Source organism: Hemibagrus wyckioides, linkage group LG04, assembly GCF_019097595.1.
Source record: "Hemibagrus wyckioides isolate EC202008001 linkage group LG04, SWU_Hwy_1.0, whole genome shotgun sequence".
NCBI classification, from domain to species: Eukaryota; Metazoa; Chordata; class Actinopteri; order Siluriformes; family Bagridae; genus Hemibagrus; species Hemibagrus wyckioides.
This window is the reverse complement of record NC_080713.1, coordinates 17,452,633-17,472,513: the sequence shown is the minus strand read 5'-3', so window position 1 is coordinate 17,472,513 and position 19,881 is coordinate 17,452,633. Positions and strand designations below refer to the sequence as shown.

Below are 19,881 nucleotides of genomic sequence, written 5' to 3'. Positions count from 1 at the left end.
ACAAAGCTCATGATAACTCTTTTTCTCTGTGCATTTTCTGAACACCAGGCTTTTGGTCCCTTCTCCTGCGGGGCAAACCGACAAGGAGAAGGAGACGAGGTCATGACCGGGACTCATGGTCAGGATGGCTGATGGCGTCACCTCACCCAAACGCTTCACTCTGCATACATATCACCCCTCTGGTGCACATCCATCTGTATGGAAATGCAGCAGCCTCCACAGCTGGAATCCCACAAAAGCTCTGTCCTTTACTAATAGTTATTATCTTAGCGGACTGCTCCTCCAATAGACCCTGCAAAACAAGCACTTCGCATCTTTATGGTAATGCCCCGCTATAGTATGGAAAATGCCCCAGGCGAAGCATGAGCCCAGACGCTGGTTTTCATTACTATAATTCCCATTATCACTGGCTGATGCTCATCCGGTGATTGGCACTATTGGCTGACATGCTGAGCTGATGGAGCCTTCTTTTCAATGTTATTCTCTTGCTTCATCCTATGACCTCCATTGTACTCTTCTGAGTAAATGTAAGGAGTCTCTGTCTTAAGCTAAGATTTGTGCTGTTGTGGATTTGGGCTTTAAAAATAAGTATTGTTATTTACGAGGGACACTCCAGTGAAGCTTGGATATATTTAACTATATTTTGAACGGTAACCTGAGGCTTTATGCTAGTTTTTAAAGAACAGAACACATTACTATTATTAGGTATGTTTCTGAATTATGAAACATTGTAGTATGTAGTATTTAGAGAGACAGCCAAATGGTTGAAGACACACTGTGTGTGTGCGTGTGTGTAGGTGTGTGTTTTGCTGTGTGTAATTGTTGCTGTAGAATGATTGACAGCTGTGGTTGTATGCGGCAGGCCTCCTCCTTCCTCAGCCTGCCCTCACTGTCACACTGCCTTTTAGCACTTTTGTTCCCAGCTTGCCTCATGAGAGCAGAAGCCTACAGTGGCAGATGAGCCCCTGCCTGTGACAAAAGAGTCCCTGTGCCCTCTATAATCAAACGCAGCAACAGCACCCCCTCTCATTTCGCACTTCTCTCTTACTCTGATGACATTAGAACACACACTACACCAACCTTTTTACGATAGTGACCTTCATTCCTGCTCTTCTGTCTCATATGCGCACACACATTGTGTATAAATGTGTGCTTTGCAGCAGTGTAAGTGGTGTGTGTGTCTCTCTGTGTGTGAGACCCAGGGGCAGGCTTTTAGGAGGCAGATAAACGTCAGGCCAGGAGAGAAGTGATGTCTTGTTTACACATTAGCAGGTTGGAGAATCTTCTGCTTTAACTCAGCACACTTGTTCTTCACAGCCCTCAAGAGGACCCGCTAATATCCCTGGTACCACTGTTTCCTTCAAGCTTTACGCACACACACACATGCACACACACACACACACTCAAATGTCCTGTGTGTAAAGAGCTCTGTTTGAGACTTCCATCTGGTTAGATGAAGTTCTGGAGCCCTTAGTCTCTCATCTGACCTTGAGTGAGTGTGTGCTATCAGAACAACTGACTACTGTGCCACTCAGTGACACCATTAGTTAAAAAGAGACATCATTCCCAAAATGATAGATCCAGTGCTGCAGACCTGAAATTGCCCACCGCCAGCAGACAGAGTGGTCAGAGTTTTACTTTCTTGGGAATAAGACTATTAGTATGTAAATCTGTAAAGTCCTCATTATTACACTGACCTTCTTAGCAACCATGCTCATTCTGCCAATCACATCTGTCTCTATTTTCCTCTCTGTTACATTCAATTGTGCCTCACCTACAGTAGCATTTAACAGAATTTCTCCACATTCACCATGAATATACACATGCTATGAATCCAAATGCAATTTGAGTTGATATTACCATAATTCTTTTTATAAACCTTTAGCCAGGGTCAAGAAACAGTAAGATACTATCAACTAAGACATATCAATGTGAGAAATGCAGAAAACCAGGCAAGAGTAAAAAGGATCTTGGCAAGTAATATGAAAACCAGGACCAAGCTTAGAGGGCTGGAGGATATTAAACAAAGTGACAAGATACAAGGTGCTGGATATAATGACCTCATGGCAGACCAAACAGGTCATTAAACAAGTGGACAGGGTTTATGGGTAGATGTTTAAATAAGGTGTCTCTCTCAGCATCAGTTCCAGACGGTAGATTTTTGGAGGCGCAGGACAACATTGATAACAACATAGCTTTAAACTAATTGAAGTTGAGACGCTCTTACCTTTGTTTCTCACAATAGACTATTAGCTAGTGAATTTTTAGAGTAACCTGTAATAAGCAGTTCAGAGAAGACTACATACAGACTGTCCATTGTTTAGCTGAGTTTTATTCAACAAGTGCACACAGAAGCACTAATGTCATTAACCATCTTTTTACAGGTTTTAGCAAAATTTCCATCACAAAAAAACGAGAAGCTAGCCTAAAGAATATTCAAGCATATGGAAAAGGGAGACATATTTTTCTTCTTTTTCTAAGCCTTTGCATGGGAAACAAGGTCACTGTGGAGCACACACATTTCTGATGTACAGACATTATTCACTCCATAATAATCCCCTTTCCCTCTCCTAAACTTACATTTTGCATTTACATTTATCAATAGAAATAGCTCTGTACATCATGGACACTCTGGCTGTACTTACAGTTTGCCTTTGGTTACAGAAATGTATTAGATTTTCTGAAAGTTTGCTGTAAATCAATTTGGCTGAAAACATGACCCTGGCAACATTGTTATAAAATATATTGCCCACTTCTCCTCATCCACTGAAAAAATATTCATGAATTGAGCATGGGGCAGAGTGATTCCTGTCCCAGTAGGCTTATATTAGGGCTTGTTACAGTCACCATTTTTGACCACTAGGTGCAATAATCAGTCCACAGTCATAAATGGGACTGTGTGAGCTGGCCCATGGCTCCTCATGCTTGCTAGAAAGTCAAACAAATCAGCAGAACATTGGCTTATGTCTATCACATATCTGTTTTTTTTAATGTCCAATTACTACAAAGAGGTCATTAGTATTTCAGCAGATTGTTAGAATGTATGTGAATTGTGAAAGAGGACTTTATGAAGATTAACATGGCTGCAAAAAATGGTGTTTCTGCCCCTAAGCCAAGGCTGCTGCCTCTCTCTCTCTTTCTCTCTCTCACTCTGTCTCTAGCTAACTCTCTCTCTCTCACTCTCTGTCTCTAGCTAACTATCTCTCTCTATCTCTATCTGTTATAGATACACACATACTGCAACTTCCTAACATCATCTAATGAGGTGATGACCAACCACTTGTTATAATTGCTTCAGACTACTTTTAATTTTCAAGCTTATTAATCATATGTAGAGTTATTTAAAAATGCATAAATTAATCTTGAATTAAAAAGCTGATCAAAGCCTCAAAACAATTAAAGTGTAAGGTGAGATTTCCCCAGGGCTGGCAGTTTTATTTTAATGGAGTGTTCAGGTGATTATCACACTTTAATATGCAGCCTGTGATTAATGTAGGGCCACTAAATGGATTTTTCTTTCCCTCTTTCTTGCAAAAGGTTAGCATGAGCCACACAATGACCTCCCAACTTTGTGACTGAATAGCTTTTCTCCACCCCATTCAAGCATCAGGTGCTGTTCGAAACTGTCCTCAGCACTGGTGGTGGGAATTGAGACTGGTATGATTTACATAATGTTAATGTCTGAGTTTAATTCTTATTAGCACCATTAGCATTTTGGCAAAGTCCTCCCTTTAGGTTTGCTCTTGGATAGAGATCACTGTGCTGAACTGGTTTAAAAAGGCAACCTTTGTACACATGTCAGTAGGTGTAACTATAGTGACTGCCTAATAAATTACAGATGCATTTAGGCTAAAGATAAACATGTACATACATTAAAAATGTTAATAATGATTCTGTAAAATATTTTTATGACTTGGAGCAAAAGGAAAAAGCATAAAAAGATTATTATTTTTACTGTGTCCATAGATTTTTACAATTAACCAAATCTTTTAAGCAAAAGCTCTCTTGCCTATTATCGCATCCAGAATAGAGACATAGCTTTAAATCCATAGCTTCATGACCCCTTGTCAGGAGAACCAAGAATCTCTGCTATGTGACTTCATTTTCTGACTTGACATCTAGAATTAGCTTCACTGCCACTCACAAAACCAGCCCAGGCTTTCCAGTAACACATTTTAAGACAATTTGGTGTTCGTCCAAACCATAGCTGTGGATAGTAGTGCTGTGTAGTTAAATCCACATCCCTCATGCCTTTATTCCAATTGACTGTGGCATTTTTAGGAAAGCCCAATGAAGTGTATGAATTCTATATTTAAAAGCAGTATCTTGCCTAGCACTTTTGTTAATTGTGAGGTTAACTGTAGCAGCAGTTTGTGTTTATAGGTTTATTTAGAGCATTTTTTTTTATTCAATTGATCAAATGTACATGTAAACTGGCAGCAATAATATGCTAGGCTAATTTAGATTAGTTCTGTTTGACGAGGATGAGAAATTCTGTGGTTAATATGTACATTTTGTTTGGAAAGCAACAAACAAAAACTGTACAAACTGAGTATGCGTATTGCGTCATTGGTCTCGCCCCTGATTGGATGATTGTATCTTCACTGACCGTCACATTTCCCCACAGATCTTGTAGCTCCCTAGCCGTCTCCTCTGACCAGTGTGAACAGGGTTAGTGCACAAGGGCACGCGCTGAGAGCAGCCCTACGAGCTAGGCTATTACCAGCACATCTTTGTCAATGTCCAGTAATTAAATTGTCACCGTTTAATGTTCCGGCGACGCTGCTTCTTTTGGAGCAATCTTTCCTTAATAAAGGGTCTAATCGAAACGCTATTTTCAAGTGAAACAAAAGAACCTAGCAGAGGCGGACCCAGTGGCGATCGGCTAAATCAATAAGCACGCGCTTGTTGGGGCGCTGGAAAGAAATGTATTGGGTTCACGGTGTTATGGTCTTGCCACGACAATTTGTTTCCAACAACTGCGTTAGTTAAAGCCTTCCTGTTTTATGACTCATATTAATCCCTCATACTTCTGTAGTGTTGCAAATTAGACTTCTGACCATATTTATCAGTTCTGTTAAACAAATGCACTGAAGATATTTTTTTACTCCTCAGACTGAGTTTAACAGTGTAACTTAAAGCAGCGTTGTTTTCCTCAAAGCGCTGAAGTGGGCATTCTGAAAACAAAAACAAACGTATAATAATAATAATAATAATAATAATAATAATAATAATAATAATAATAATAATACATTTAAGTGCGTTAATATTTGCCTGAAATTTAACTTTCAGGAGAACTACAGATAAAGCTGTTGTAAATTAATCAACACTCTCTGACCAATCAGAATCGACAATTCAGCAGCGCAGTGTCATTAAAGTAACCCAAATAAACTAGGTAACAAACGGGGACGTCTGCTTATTTTTAAACTTTTTATTAGCAGCCAACAAATTATGCCGTGAATGTAGTCCATTTTTACAAATGGACTATTTTATAACACTATCTTAAATATACAAATTGTAAAAATCTGGTTAAGAATTTTTTTCAGATTTCGAGTTTCGTTCTTTTTGTAAATAGCATATTATTATTATTATTATTATTATTATTATTATTATTAATATTATTATAGACGATAATATTAGCCTGTGGAATAAAAATGTAATTCAGGTCTCAGTCAGTATCAGTGAACCTCTCGGTTATATTGTAACATACACTATTGTGCTGTCCATCAGCAGCACTCATTAATGTCTCCACCTGAGAGATCACCCTCAGCCAGATCTCAGCAGCCAGTGGGATGGAGGTGTCTTTCACATCATTTCTGCTTACCCATGAGCCAATGCTCTATGCAATACCCACGTACACAAGCTATACTCAGACACCTGTACTGTTTTGTAAATTCTAAAATGTAAAATAATAATAATAATAATGGTAAGCTATTATTATCATTATTCATAATAATAATAATAATAATAATAATAATAATAATAATAATAATAATGGAAAGACACGAATGGCAAAAGAAATTTGAAGAAGTCAATTGCTTAGACGTTTCCCTTAAAGAATTTAAAGAAAACAGGTGTTATAGTTTACATATTAAAAATATTTTAAACCAGACTAAATCTGTGAAATTTAAATGTAAAAATAGCATAATAATCTATTAACTCCCAAAGGCAATTAGAGGAAAAACTACTTTTTGGTTAAACGTTACTGCAGATAAACACCACCAAAAATCTGGGATGCTACGCCCATTGTAAGTTTTATTAATTGTCAGGATGGCCTAATTATTTTTGCCACGTTCTTTTTAATTAATCCGAAATGACATGCTTGCTATTGGGTAACTCTTTTAACCATTGTTAACAATAACCTGCGCTTTAACTATACAATACAGCGTCATTCTGATCTGGGTCTGTGGGCTGTACCCTTGTTTTAATGACGGATTGTAAACACATAGGTCCACAAACCTAAGTGTCAGTTTCTTCTGATCCTGCACGCAATCGTGTCTTGACGTGTGTGTGTCACAAAAAGAGGAGATCATTGTGCCATTCACCTTACTGCTGAATAATTTAAAGGAAGTGAATAATTACAGTCCAAGATGGTAATTACTGTCGGCGAAGAAGAAAGTCTCTTGTTTGTGAAAGTCAATAGCGTGACACTGGGTCGGATTACTCCCACTGCCATCATCAATATTGCAGAAAGCAATAGAGAAAGAGGCGCAGCAACAAAAAAAAAGCGCGTCAACTGAAACTTATTTACTTTTTTCCAAAGGTGTTTTTATACTCAGCTTTTTAACACAATGCGGTCATTCTTCCCTCTGCTTGCGTTTCATACTAACACACGCAATTATTTTATTCTCGATATAAATAATATGCCAAATCTCACGTGTTAAAACGAACACAAGCCTCATAACGTCTACGTTTATAGCTGAAAGTTTGCTTATGTCCTGGGAAAAGGACCATATGTGTGTAAAGGAGAGAGCCCCCACACCACACCGCTCCAAATCGCTTCTGGAGACACTCACCGTTTACCAAGTCCCGCGGCGCACATCATTTCAATAACAATGTTTTATTCTTAAACGAATGCAGATGGAAAGGCTCAAGGCGATAGTGTCATTCTTTTTATTTTTTTTAAACCTAACTCATTTATCATTTGTTCGCATTTAATTGAAACAGTAGATATTCTATTGATTAACGACGCATGGCAAAGACAAATTACGATTATGAAAACGTTTTTTTTAAAAAGCTGTCGTTTATTTATTTATTTATTTATTTATTTGCAATTTGGGAGCTACTTTAAAATGTAAACAGGTCTGCATGTTTTCCCCCGGCTGTGAGCTCTTTGTGAACTTTACATGACAGTGAGCAATGGTATAACACCGGCCACTGATATCCCTGAGCTGGGCTTTGTAGTCAGGCACTGCTCATTGATCGCGCTATAAATACTTGTAAATAATGAATAGTCCTGTAATACCTATACCACTTCACTACTAAGCTAAATCAAATATATTACAGTCATGCATTTGCTATACATGTTATATTCCCAAGTTTCGCGTCCCGTGCGATCTACCCGAGTAACCCGACATTTAATAAAATTGACGATATAAAGGTTGAGATCGAACTATAATCTAGCTGATGCTGAAATAAGATAGCTCTTATCATGTATACAAATAGGACATTATACAGGTCTGCTGGCAGCAATCGGTTATCTGTTGATCAACATTTTTTGGCAGAAATGCGTTTCTAATTTAAAGCTAAACTTTAGGCTTTTAAAAGCATCATAAAGTTAACTGGTAGAGAGCGCGCGCGAGAGAGAATGTGTGTGTGTGTGTGTGTGTGTGTGAGAGAGAGAGAGAGAGAGAGAGCGCTCGGTGTGATGCTTACTCCACCACATGACGATGACTTGAGATGCTTTTGGAAATCTCAGTCCATATTATTCGGATGAGTCTCAGCTAAACTCTGCTGGTTTATCCAATCAAACAAGTAAGCATGGTAACATGTAGATTCTGTCAAATAGCCCGGCGCTCACATCCACACGCGCACAAACACATGCACGTCCCTTTCGCGTGGTAGGCTAAAAGATCACGTGGTGAACCTTAGAAACCGTCTCGGGCCTCTGTGACAGCAGCGTCCGTCGTTTCCATTGGTCCCGGAGGCGGATGCTTAATGTAAATACGCCGGCGCTAAGTGGGAGTGCCTCGCCATTAGTTTAGCTGTCAGTCGATCTCCGGCGCGCGCGATCTACACTGCTTTTATGTGATAAAGGCGCGCGCTGGCACGGGGACACTGTGCGCGGACTGCAGCATGCAGAGCCACGCGCTTTAAACACGCACAGTGCGACTCCACAGAGCAGATTACATGCAGCTGGAGTCCCAGACTCTAACCAAATCAAGAAGGAAACCACCGAAGACAGAAAAATAATAAATTAATAAACATACGTTTCTTAGAGGAGGTGGCTGGCGAGATCTCTACAGATAAGACTCAGAGCTTCTCTTCTCTTCAAATAAGGTAAGCCTTAATCATAATATTCATAATCATGTCATCTTTTCCTAATTCCATTCCATTTCCCAAATTTCCTCGTTGATATCACTTTATTTGCATGTTTTATTTATTTTAATGCGGTCGTTCAATATGTGTTTTAAAATAAAAATCTTACTTTGACAGGCAAATAATCGTCAAAGTTAATAATGAGATAATGTATCGTCTCGAGCCGAAATTGTTGATTGTGAGAAGTGTGTTATTTCTGCGAATTTCCGCTTAGATTTAGCAGAATATCTTAAACAACGATAAAAATCGGTATATAAGTTCTTTATTCTTTGGTGAAGATGTCTTGCATTGCTCAGAGTATTTATCCTTCGCCTTCATCCCTGTTCTTACACAATTACTTCCATTAGATCACTTTCACAAGAAATATATGATGAAACTACGCCAATAAATATAAATATAATAGCCAATAAAACTACAAATCCCTCATTCGTTTATTTAAAATATATATATAAATATATATAAATATGTTTAAAAATAATAATAAAACTATGAGAACGAATACAATTTTAATAAATCAAAATCGAGTTTATTAAAACTTTATTACAAGGTTAATCTCAGTATAAAGATCTTCACCCAGATTCTTTTCATTTGAATTAATGAAGCCTAGAGGAGTGCTCATGTGCTGCTGATGAGACTTGAATGCCCCATGTAAGTTACCTCATATAGTCTACGAAAATGTTATGTACTTAAAAAAAAACAGTGTTGCTATAGTTTATTGCAGTTCCGTGTTATTTTTTATTTAATCTTTTTTATTTGTTTTTGCATGTATTTTATGAGGAGCAGCCAAGTTGTTCTGCGTGTTAACTTATTTATATTTTATTGTCGTGGCCCTTAAAACTATTCAAGCCTTATTTATTATTATTATTATTATTATTGTTGCTGTTGTTGTTGTTGTTGTTGCTGTTGTTATTATTGTTGTTGTTGATAATCTTCTAATTAACTGTTCCTCGCTTGAACAGATATTTTATCTTGGGTCTGTTGAAGACTTAAGGCAGAATGTGTTTCCTCTGTTTTATTCTATACATTTAAATTATGTTTTTAACTTAAAGCAAGCTAGGAACAAAACAACCCAACTTGTTTCACGCTTGTTAAGGATATTTGCCTTATATGTTTCCAACATACCCTTTGGTAACAAGTATTTGGTGTCCGCAGATTTCCAGGAATGGAATCTATATCGAGTCAGATATCAGCCGGAAGAGATTCCACCTGTTCACCAAACTCGAAGCAGGAGTTGCAGTCCTACACCGGCCCCACACTCAAACCCAACCAAGTCAGCGAGACTTCTCTGTACGGAATACCCATTGTGTCTTTGGTCATAGATGGCCAAGAACGACTGTGTCTTGCCCAGATTTCCAACACCCTCTTGAAGAACTATAGCTATAACGAAATCCACAACCGACGTGTGGCTTTGGGCATCACCTGTGTGCAGTGCACGCCAGTACAGCTGGAGATCCTAAGGCGCGCAGGCGCCATGCCCATCTCCTCACGGCGCTGCGGGATGATCACCAAGCGCGAAGCAGAGCGCCTCTGCAAGTCCTTCCTCGGCGAACACAACCCGCCCAAACTGCCCGAAAATTTCGCTTTCGACGTGTCACACGAGTGCGCGTGGGGCTGCCGCGGCAGCTTTATACCGGCCCGGTACAACAGCTCTAGAGCGAAATGCATAAAGTGCTCGTTCTGTAACATGTATTTCTCACCAAACAAATTTATATTTCATTCTCATCGCACGCCCGAGTCCAAATACATGCAGCCCGACGCGGCAAACTTCAACTCGTGGAGACGGCACCTGAAGCTGACGGACAAAAGCTCTTCGGAAGATGTGATCCACGCTTGGGAGGACGTGAAGGCCATGTTTAACGGAGGTAGCCGTAAGAGGACACTACCTGGACATGGGTCTGAAAGTTCGTCCCCACTGAAATCACAAGGCCCAGTGAATCAAGTCCAGGGTAGTTCATCTGAGGTGCCCCTTAAAACCCTTCGTTGTGAAGATGACAGAGCCACCGTGCCTATACCGAGTGGCATCCGCAGTTACCCGGTAATCCCGGTACCTAGCAAAAGTTTTGGGATGCTGCAGAAAATTCCGCCACCCCTCTTTCCCCATCCATACGGTTTCCAGGCATTTGGACTGTGTCAAAAGAAAGACGATGGCGTGGTAGGGGATCAGAACAAAACTAATTTGCCTGGTGTATTTTGGCCAGGCGCGAAGGACAGTGCTTACCCTTCATTTCCCATGTTTTGGCCCACGGCAGGTGGCCTGCCTATGGCTCCTTATCACCACGCACCACCGAAACCGCCTCCCGAGGTCCTTTGCGCACGGCAGCACGAGTTCGATGCCTCAGAGCCGAGTGAGAGGAGCGCCAGCACGCCCAAAGACTTGATTGAGAACGAGCGCTGCTCCAGCACGCAGTCCAGCCGCAACGACGAGGACAAATCCGGTGATGAGACCAGACCTACGGAAAGCATGCCAAGAAAACCCAGCTATGTATCGGCCTTCAGGCCTGTGGTTAAGGACACAGAAAGTATAGCAAAGCTGTACGGCAACAGAGGCCCGTATTCGGGAACCAGGCCCGGATACCTGTCACCTGATTTCCTGAGCGAAAGTTCGAGTTACAGGTCAGCCTCTCCGGACGTGGACGACAGCGCAGAGGACCCGGATGTGGACGTGGAGTCTCACAAAGTACAGGAAGATGAAGAACGCCTTCAACTTTCAGTGGACAACCACCACAGTCCTCCAGCCACTCTGTCTGTTCACGTGCACGGCGATGGAGGGAAAGGCCAAGGGGAGGAAAACAGCCGAAGTGTCGCAATGAGTGACCCACACACAACACACACGAGTGAGGCAGAGAAGCAGAACAAACCGCTGCTGGAGAGCAACAAACCTGCAACGCGCTTTGAAGTGAGTACAAAGTTCATTCAGGTGTCTGTGTTTTAAATGTAAATAGTAATGATGTATATTGACAGTGCAAATCTATCCACGATGCCTCATTGTAATGTTAATATGGTGGGAATTTTTATTGTCTCTCAATTTGCAAATTAATTCTACTTACTTTGGTAAGAGGTCATGGCTATTGTTCTTCAAATGTGGATCTTTCATTTTCTCTAAATAGTGATTATGCAGATTGCCATTACCATTGAGAATTTATTAAAATAGTCTGCTTTTTTTGCAGTCTCAAGAGGTTTGCAAGAACGAGTGAAATTGAAGATAATTGCCATTAATTGCCTTGTTAATTTTACAGGTGTATACACATGAAAGGATGGCGCCTCTGTATCAGATGAGTGCGCCATGTTTCGGCTCCACAGCCACTTATCAGCGCGACTCCAGTGGTAAGCTCCACATTCAGATTGTCTCATGCCGTACAGCCTTTCTCTTTTTACAGAGTTTTTTAATCTTCTTGAATGTTTGTTTCCCACAGTTAAAGATGCGCATGAGGAAGAGCCGTCATCCACAGTAGAGGAAATAACTGCACCGAAAACACTGCACGAGCACACCGGCGCTCCCGAAGGAGGCCCGAGAGAACCCGAAGGTGAGATTCATGTAGGGAAAAAATCTTTAAACGCTATACGTCAAAGATGTGTTATAATGTTATAATAATAATAATAATAATAATAATAATAATAATAATAATAATAATAATAATAATTGTTATTTCCTCTGTGTCCAGATATGGAAGCTATGCGCAGTGAAGCAGGCAGAGTGTCACGGATTGAAATAAACATCGAAAACATGGCGAAAGGTACAATAATAATAATAATAATAATTATTATAATAATAATAATTATAATAATAATAATAATTTTGTACGTGCTTAAAATTTCGTTATCTTTACTGAAAATATAATAGTTGACCCAGTGATCAGTCAGAAACAGGCATATATTTGATTTGTTTTATAAATGTTAAATGTTATCTAACGACAAATTGGTCATTTTAGCCGACTATAGTCTGTCTGCATCTTTATATGTATTCAAATACCCGGTGCATATACATATGTATATTTACACGGTTGTACCTTTGTGTTCATTTTTAGAAATACAGCCAAAAAGTTCAAGCACTAAAGACAGGAAAAGCTTGATGCGTTCATGGAGCTTAATGGGCCAGGAGTCATATTGTACTAAAATGTATATATATATAATTATATATAAATATATATAACTATTAACATTTATAGCTATATTTCTATGCCATTTTATTTTATTTTATTTATTTATTTATTTATTTTTGCCATAATGCCATTTGTCATTTGAACTGCTTAATTATTTATCCAGGATCTATTTCACCCTAACAGACTTATATACTGCTCTTAAATAACCATATTGGAATAATGATGCTGTTGAAATAACTGTTCAAATTTTCTCATCAACAGAAGAGCTACAAAAACAACTAGTGGAACAAGTAGAGCTGAGAAAGAAGCTGGAACGGGAATTCCAAAGTCTGAAAGGTATTTTCTCATAGGCATGCAATTTTATTTTATTTTATTTTATTTTATTTTATTTTATTTTATTTTATTTTATTTTATTTTAATTTATTTATGAAGCACTGGTTTTCTTTTGACCCACTTTTTGATTATTTATTAAGGGTCACTTGTTTCTCTTAATGTAAGTCTTTATGTGTGGACTGATTATGCAAGAGTTACACTATAGTAGGATTAGATTTTTTTCCCATTTAACCAACGACAATATTGTTAATTTCTGTAATTTAATAATTGTTTCCCAGACAACTTTCAAGACCAAATGAAAAGAGAGCTGTCATACCGAGAAGAGATGGTCCAGCAACTGCAGATTGTTCGAGGTGAGGTCCTAATTACCCAAAATATATATTAACTCGCATGCAATCATTTTTTCAAAATATTTTACAGCACATGTACAAAGGGGACATAGATATATTAACAAAATAATTTAATAATAAACCAACACAATTAGAAAATGAATAAAAAGATGTGTTCAGGTTACCAACAAATATCAACAAATCAACAGCAGTTATTTCAAATCCAGATCCAATGTTTTTAAAATAAAATGCAAGTTCATTTGGTCAAGTTTAATAAAATTATGAATTAATTAAGTGAGCAATAATTGATTAATTTCTGTCATTTTCTTATGTTCAATGTGTATTCAATACATCACAGGGAATTTAGAGGAATACAAATGTGTAATCTTGAGGATGACTTTGTTCTTGATTATTATGATTATTATCTCCTGGGTTTTACAGTTTATTATGAAGGCATTCGGGTATTTTTTGTTTGTTTGCTTGTTTTTGTTTATTATTTTGTTTACTACAGTGAAGTGCAAATCCTTAGATTATGAGCTGTTTTGCTCACTTGTTTCAGTATCAAAAGACTATAAATCTGAATAGCTGATTCTGGAGATGAGTAGATGAGGTAGGATAATTGGCCTTTCATATCTGAGTCATTCTTTGTCTCTCCTGCTCAGACACATTGTGTAGCGAGTTGGACCATGAAAGAAAGGCTCGTTATGCTATTCAACAGAAGTTAAAAGGTAATCAATGATTCTAGCAAAAGGCAAATGATAAAACCAGAGCTAGGCATAAAGAAAACGTCCTGCTTAAGGAACTGCTCATGTACAGATTCTGTACTGTTGCAGACATCACAGACTTATATATTATCTTGGAAGGTTTTGCTTGCATCATAACACAAGACATTATGAGCGGTGTATTTCTTTATGGCCTTTGACCTTCTGTCCACTCTGTCTTTGACACACACACACACACACACACACAGATACAGACCTTGTTGTTTTAAGCGATCCATACCCTTTTTCCCAGAAGCTCACGACGCACTCCATCATTTCTCGTGTAAGATGCTGACCCCTCGTCATTGCTCTGGGACCTGTACATTCAAGCCTCCTCTACTACCACCGTGATGCCTTCAGCTTGTCCTTCACAAATAAGACTGCTCAAGACATGGACAGTGATATACCAATAAAAACAAGATTCACAACCAACAGAATTCCTCAGTTATTGGCCTGCAATGAGCAAGTGTGTATGGTAGTATCCTAGTTCTCAAACTGTAATTATTACTAAATAAAAAAGGCTTATTGTATGAACTGTATCATTTATATAAAATCTAGCTCAATGAAAAACTGACATGTTTCACTGAAAAAAAAAATATCATCTGTTAAGAAAAAAAAATTGTAATAGGTGGCTTTGTGCAATGCATATATTATGTAATATATTTTATTTATTGTGATACTCTTTCTGTTGGTGAACTGTTAGGGCACTTTCTTACGTTAGATCCTACACTAATTTATTAACGTATTTTTAACAGTTTTATTTAACCCATGTTGTTCATCAATGTTGTTTGTTCTCATGTGTAAACAATGTAAAATTGATGTAAAGCACTTTAAATAGACAGCGCTGATGGCAAACCTGATGACTGAAATGTGTATTAAAATATCTTGTTAAACTATATGATGACTTTTGTCTTATTATTTGCTGTGAGAATAGATAGTCTTGTAGCAAGAGTTGTATGTTACGGGACATAAGACAGTGTTTTAGAGTATGAAACTGCAAATGAAGTGCATCGAGATGAACATAAGAAATTTTAAGACATGGATATAGTATGCAAACTTTGACACACATGCACACACACACACATATTTTCGGACCTTAAATAACTATCAGTTAATAATTCATATGGATAATAATCAGCTATACTCTACAGGTCATGGGAACAATAATGCTTTTTATTTAAAGATGTTTGAATGAAATGCTCAGAAGATTTACACAATGGTCAGATGACTGTATAAAAGCACAACAGCAGAAAACTAGCACAATATCACACCCTACTTTATACTCATTATGTCTATATAACTATTCTGAATATATCTACATGCAGATATAGGTTACAATGCAAGGTTACACTATATATCAGATCACAGAATTAGTAGATCCGTATTTTTATACACTCTTTAACGTGTATATATATATATATATATATATATATATATATATATATATATATATATATATATATATATATATATACTAACACATAAATATATTACATTCAGTTCTCTTTGTTTCTTGCTATATCTGTGTTATTGCACAGGCAATGGTCTGGGGACACATAACAGAAGACTAACATGCCTTCCACCATTTAGTCTGCTTACCAGAGCAGTGCAAAAGCAAATATAATTCACTTTCAGTGTTCTCAGGTAATCCTGGTGTTTGCAAATAATTGAATGTATTTCTTTCTAATCTATCTGTGCATATATGTGATTTGAGTTCAATTATTAATATTCATTTTATTAATTAAATAATCCGATCCTAAAACGATCCTAAACGTTTCAACGAAGAAAATTGTTTGTAATACTTGGTCTCATGGCGCCATCTAATGGACTCTTTTTCCAAACATCATATTATACCGGTGGTCCAGCGACAGGATCCCGTGCTATCCTGTGCCAAATCAAATATGCGGACCGGAAGATCCGCTGTGGTCACCGACCACGAACAAAGAAACAACAACAACAACATACACCGCCCAGGCATAGCATTATGACCACCTGCCTAATATTGTGTTGGTCCCTCTTTTGCTGTCAAAACAGCCCTGACCCGTCATGCACTGTGTATTCTGTCACCTTTCTATCAGAACCAGCATTAACTTCTTCAGCAGTTTGAGCAACAGTAGCTCGTCTGTTGGATCAGATCACACGGGCCAGCCTTCACTCCCCACGTGTATCAGTGAGCTTTGGCCGCCCATGACCCTGTCACCGGTTCATCACTGTTCCTTCCTTGGACCACTTTTGATAGACCCTGACCACTGCAGACCGGTAAGAGCTGCAGTTTTGGAGATGCTCTGATCCAGTCGTCTAGCCATCACAATGTGGCCCTTGTCAAACTCACTCAAATCCTTACGCTTGCCCATTTTTCCTGCTTCTAACACATCAACTTTGAGGACAAAATGGTCACTTGCTGCCTAATATATCCCACCCACTAACAGGTGCCATGATGAGGAGATCATCAGTGCTATTCAAATCACCTGTCAGTGGTCATAATGTTATGGCCGATCTGAGTATACTACTCAATGCAAAAATAAGTTAAACAGCTGACTTCTGAGGGCTACTTAATCAACGCTAGTGCATTTGATTCGTCCAAGAAAAAAAAGAGAAGGCAATAATCTAGGTTATTCTGCTACACACAACCTACACCATACCTACACACACACACACATTGATTTTTAACCACAGTATATTTTTAGACCTGAAAGGAGCTTGCAAGGGCCTAAATAAATGGACAAGTGTAAGCTGTTGTTGAAGATGAATGACTATACTAGACATAGGAAAAAAGAGAGAAAGGAAGATTCAAAATGACTCTGCTTGGAGTAAGTACCTGATCTGTGTAGTGCCTGTTTTTTTTGTTTGTTTGTTTGTTTGTTTGTTTTTTAAATCAACTACTGATGGTGGTGATCACTATCAAACAGTTCTTATGGATATTATGGATATTTAGTTAATATAATTGTAATTATCTGCTCTCACTTAAATTGAAATGAATGAATCTAAAACAGTAATTATAAACAAGGAATGATAGGCTTTTAATCTAACTGCAATTTTATATACATTTATATAACAAGAAAATTATATATAATTTTATATAAAAGCAGGAAATGCTGTTAATATAATATATAGTTTTCCAAATCTACACTTGAGTGAGAAGTACATTTCAAGAATATAAAGCTCCAATAGTTTGAATAATTTAATATGATTATTTTTGATGTAATCATGGTAGCTCACTAGTTACATCACTAGTTTTGATGTAATCATGGTAGCTCATCCTTGTACTTAAACCCTACTAGGTCCTTGAGCAAGGCCCTTAAGACTTGACTGCTCAGCTGTAAAAGAGATAAATTGAAAGTTGTTCTGAATAATTTTTTTCTGGTTTGCCAAATGCCGTAATATAATATGTTTTATGCTGCAAATAAGCTTGAGAAGCCTAAAGTTGTAGGCATCCTATTTATAAACAACACAGGTTCCAGAGTTGGCTTAAGAGATTTAAACCAGATATATTTGCCATAATAATATACATATGATGTACCTTCATCTTTCAGGTTTGTTGCATTGGTTCTTTACAGACTATGGCTTGGATGTTAACCATAGCATTATTATTTGAAAAAGTGAATTATAAGACTTTAAACTCATTTTATATATAATTACATGCATTCAATGTACTCAAGATACTTTTATTAGAGCAGTCCTTACAGTGCAAGTCACATACCCAATCAGGCATAACATTATGACCGTGAAGTAAATAACACTGATTATCTCCTCATCATGGCACCTGTTAGTAGGTGGGATATATTAGACAGCAAGTGAACATTTTGTCCTCAAAGTTGATGTGTTAGAAGCAGGAAAAATGGGCAAGCATAAGGATTTGAGCGAGTTTGACAAGGGTCACATTGTGATGGCTAGACGACTGGATCAGAGCATCTCCAAAACTGCAGCTCTTGTGGGGTGTTCCGGTCTGCAGTGGTCAGTGTCTATCAAAAGTGGTCCAAGGAAGGAACAATGGTGAACTAGCCACAGGGTCATGGACAGCCAAGGCTGGTGCATGTGGGGAACAAAGGCTAGCCCGTGGGTTCCTATCCAACAGATGAGCTACTGTTGCTCAAATTACTGAAAATGTTAATGATGGTTCTGATAGATGGTTCTGTTTTAGCAGCAAAAGGGGGACCAACATAATATTAGGCATGTGGTCATAATATTATGCCTGGTTGGTGTATAATGTGGTTCAAACTATACATCCATTTTAACAAATAAAATAAAATGAAAATAAATAAATAAATAAATAAATAAATAAAATAAAAACAAAAAAACACAACAACTGCAGTCAAGGCAATAGTGAGGAAATTTCCCCACTGTGGGGTGAATAATGGTTTATCTTATCTTATCTTATCTTATCTTATCTTATCTTATCTTATCTTATCTTATCTTATAAATAAGTCAATTATTGTAAATGGATAATGTATAAATAAGTATGTAAATATTTTATATAGAATGAAATATAAAGATGTAAATAAGTTATTGCACAATACTCCAGGATTTGCATAAAATATTAAAATGATTAAAAATAATATAGAATGTAAAGTGCAGCAGAATGTAAACATATTGAGTAATATATGAATAGACACATACTGAGGTATACAAAGAATGTAAACATATTTAAGTTTTGTGTAGGAAAATGCTGAATCAGATTGTTGCGATCCTTCAGTTTATGTGTTGGTGTGTGTTCACAAGTATGGCAGCATTTAGCTCCTGTATGGTGCTGGGGTAAAAGCTGTTCTTAAGACGTGATGGACCTGAATCTGAATATAAATCTGAATTCTGTGCTATAGGTTCTATAATAACATGAAAAATAAGTGTGATAATTGTATAGTGGGGACATGATATGATATGCTCCAGGCTCCCAGTGACCCTGTGTAGGATGAGATGAATAGATGTTGAGTAATATTATATTGCAGAAACAGCTGCCAGTACCGATGCAATTTGAGCTGTTTTTCTTTTAAGCTGTAGAAGCTTTTAGGAATTAAGTTTGCAGTATCTTACTTTAGGTGCAAACATTTACAAGAAGGTGCGAGAAAAACAGAAAATCCTTTTAGTGTATTTTGGTCTATTTTAGACCAATTGTGGTGTATTTTAGTGTATTATATATATACATACACACATTATTTAGAGGGGGAATACAAGCAACTAACAAGAAAGTATGACTTGCTTAATGATCTGCCAAAATCAGATCAGTGTTGCGAGGCTAAAAGTGCATATCATATCACTAGACTTTCTGTGGTAATATAAGCACAAATGACCTGAAATCCCTGCTGAAAAATTCACCTTTGTCTGTAGGTTACTAGCCGGTAGACTGTGTTTAATAGCTGATAAGTTATTTTCCCTTTTCTTTGTTTTTTGCTGACTAGAAATTAATTCATCATTGTTGGAGATTTTTTTAATGACTTAAATGTTATATTAATTTCTTAAAACGGAATAAAATCTACGAGGTAGCATTAGTATTGGTCATTGAGAAACCTCCTTTGAGATCTCCTTTATTCCAGCATCCATCAGCAGCTCGCCTGGGTTTTTGGCAGCTGGAAGCTGTTTTTCTTTCAGCCAGGATTATGGTGTTTTTCATTTGATGTTTCTTTTATTACGTTCTTCGCATCCTCTGTTTAATTGGGTGTTTCTTGTATTACTGCACTCCGTTAAATGATCCAGTCTCATTAGTTCGGCTGCACAGATCTGGCCTATCTGAATACCGATGGTTCATTTGAAAAACTGGGCGCTAATTTTGAATCTGAGGAACGTTATTAGAAACGCGGCTCGCTCACGTGCCGAGGGCCTACCGCG

The 19,881-nt window shown here is 37.7% G+C and overlaps 1 protein-coding gene across 5 annotated transcripts; it reads left to right on the top strand.

Moving 5' to 3' along the window:
- Window positions 1–5,916: 5,916 nt before the first annotated feature.
- skor1b (SKI family transcriptional corepressor 1b) lies at window positions 5,917–14,921 on the top strand. Of its 5 annotated transcripts, none has more exons than XM_058388335.1 (9): window positions 5,917–8,499; window positions 9,691–11,434; window positions 11,775–11,862; window positions 11,952–12,062; window positions 12,201–12,272; window positions 12,564–12,654; window positions 12,900–12,974; window positions 13,250–13,324; window positions 14,315–14,921. In XM_058388335.1, exons 2-9 carry the CDS (start codon window positions 9,701–9,703, stop codon window positions 14,346–14,348), a joined length of 2,280 nt encoding a protein of 759 aa, XP_058244318.1. In that variant the 5' UTR covers window positions 5,917–8,499; window positions 9,691–9,700; the 3' UTR covers window positions 14,349–14,921. The 5 variants fall into 5 exon arrangements, with proteins under 5 accessions (XP_058244318.1, XP_058244320.1, XP_058244321.1 ...); XM_058388337.1 differs by having other exon boundaries at window positions 5,918–8,499; window positions 14,318–14,921; XM_058388338.1 differs by lacking the exon at window positions 12,564–12,654 and having other exon boundaries at window positions 5,919–8,499.
- The last annotated feature ends 4,960 nt before the right edge of the window (window positions 14,922–19,881 follow it).

Excerpts from the sequence above, each read along its gene's own strand:
- skor1b (XM_058388335.1), top strand. The coding sequence starts at position 9,701 with ATGGAATCTATATCGAGTCAGATATCAGCCGGAAGAGATTCCACCTGT. Across the intron at positions 12,655-12,899 it reads GAGTCATATTGTACTAAAAT|AAGAGCTACAAAAACAACTA; the intron begins GTATATATATAT and ends TCTCATCAACAG. Across the intron at positions 12,975-13,249 it reads GGAATTCCAAAGTCTGAAAG|ACAACTTTCAAGACCAAATG; the intron begins GTATTTTCTCAT and ends ATTGTTTCCCAG.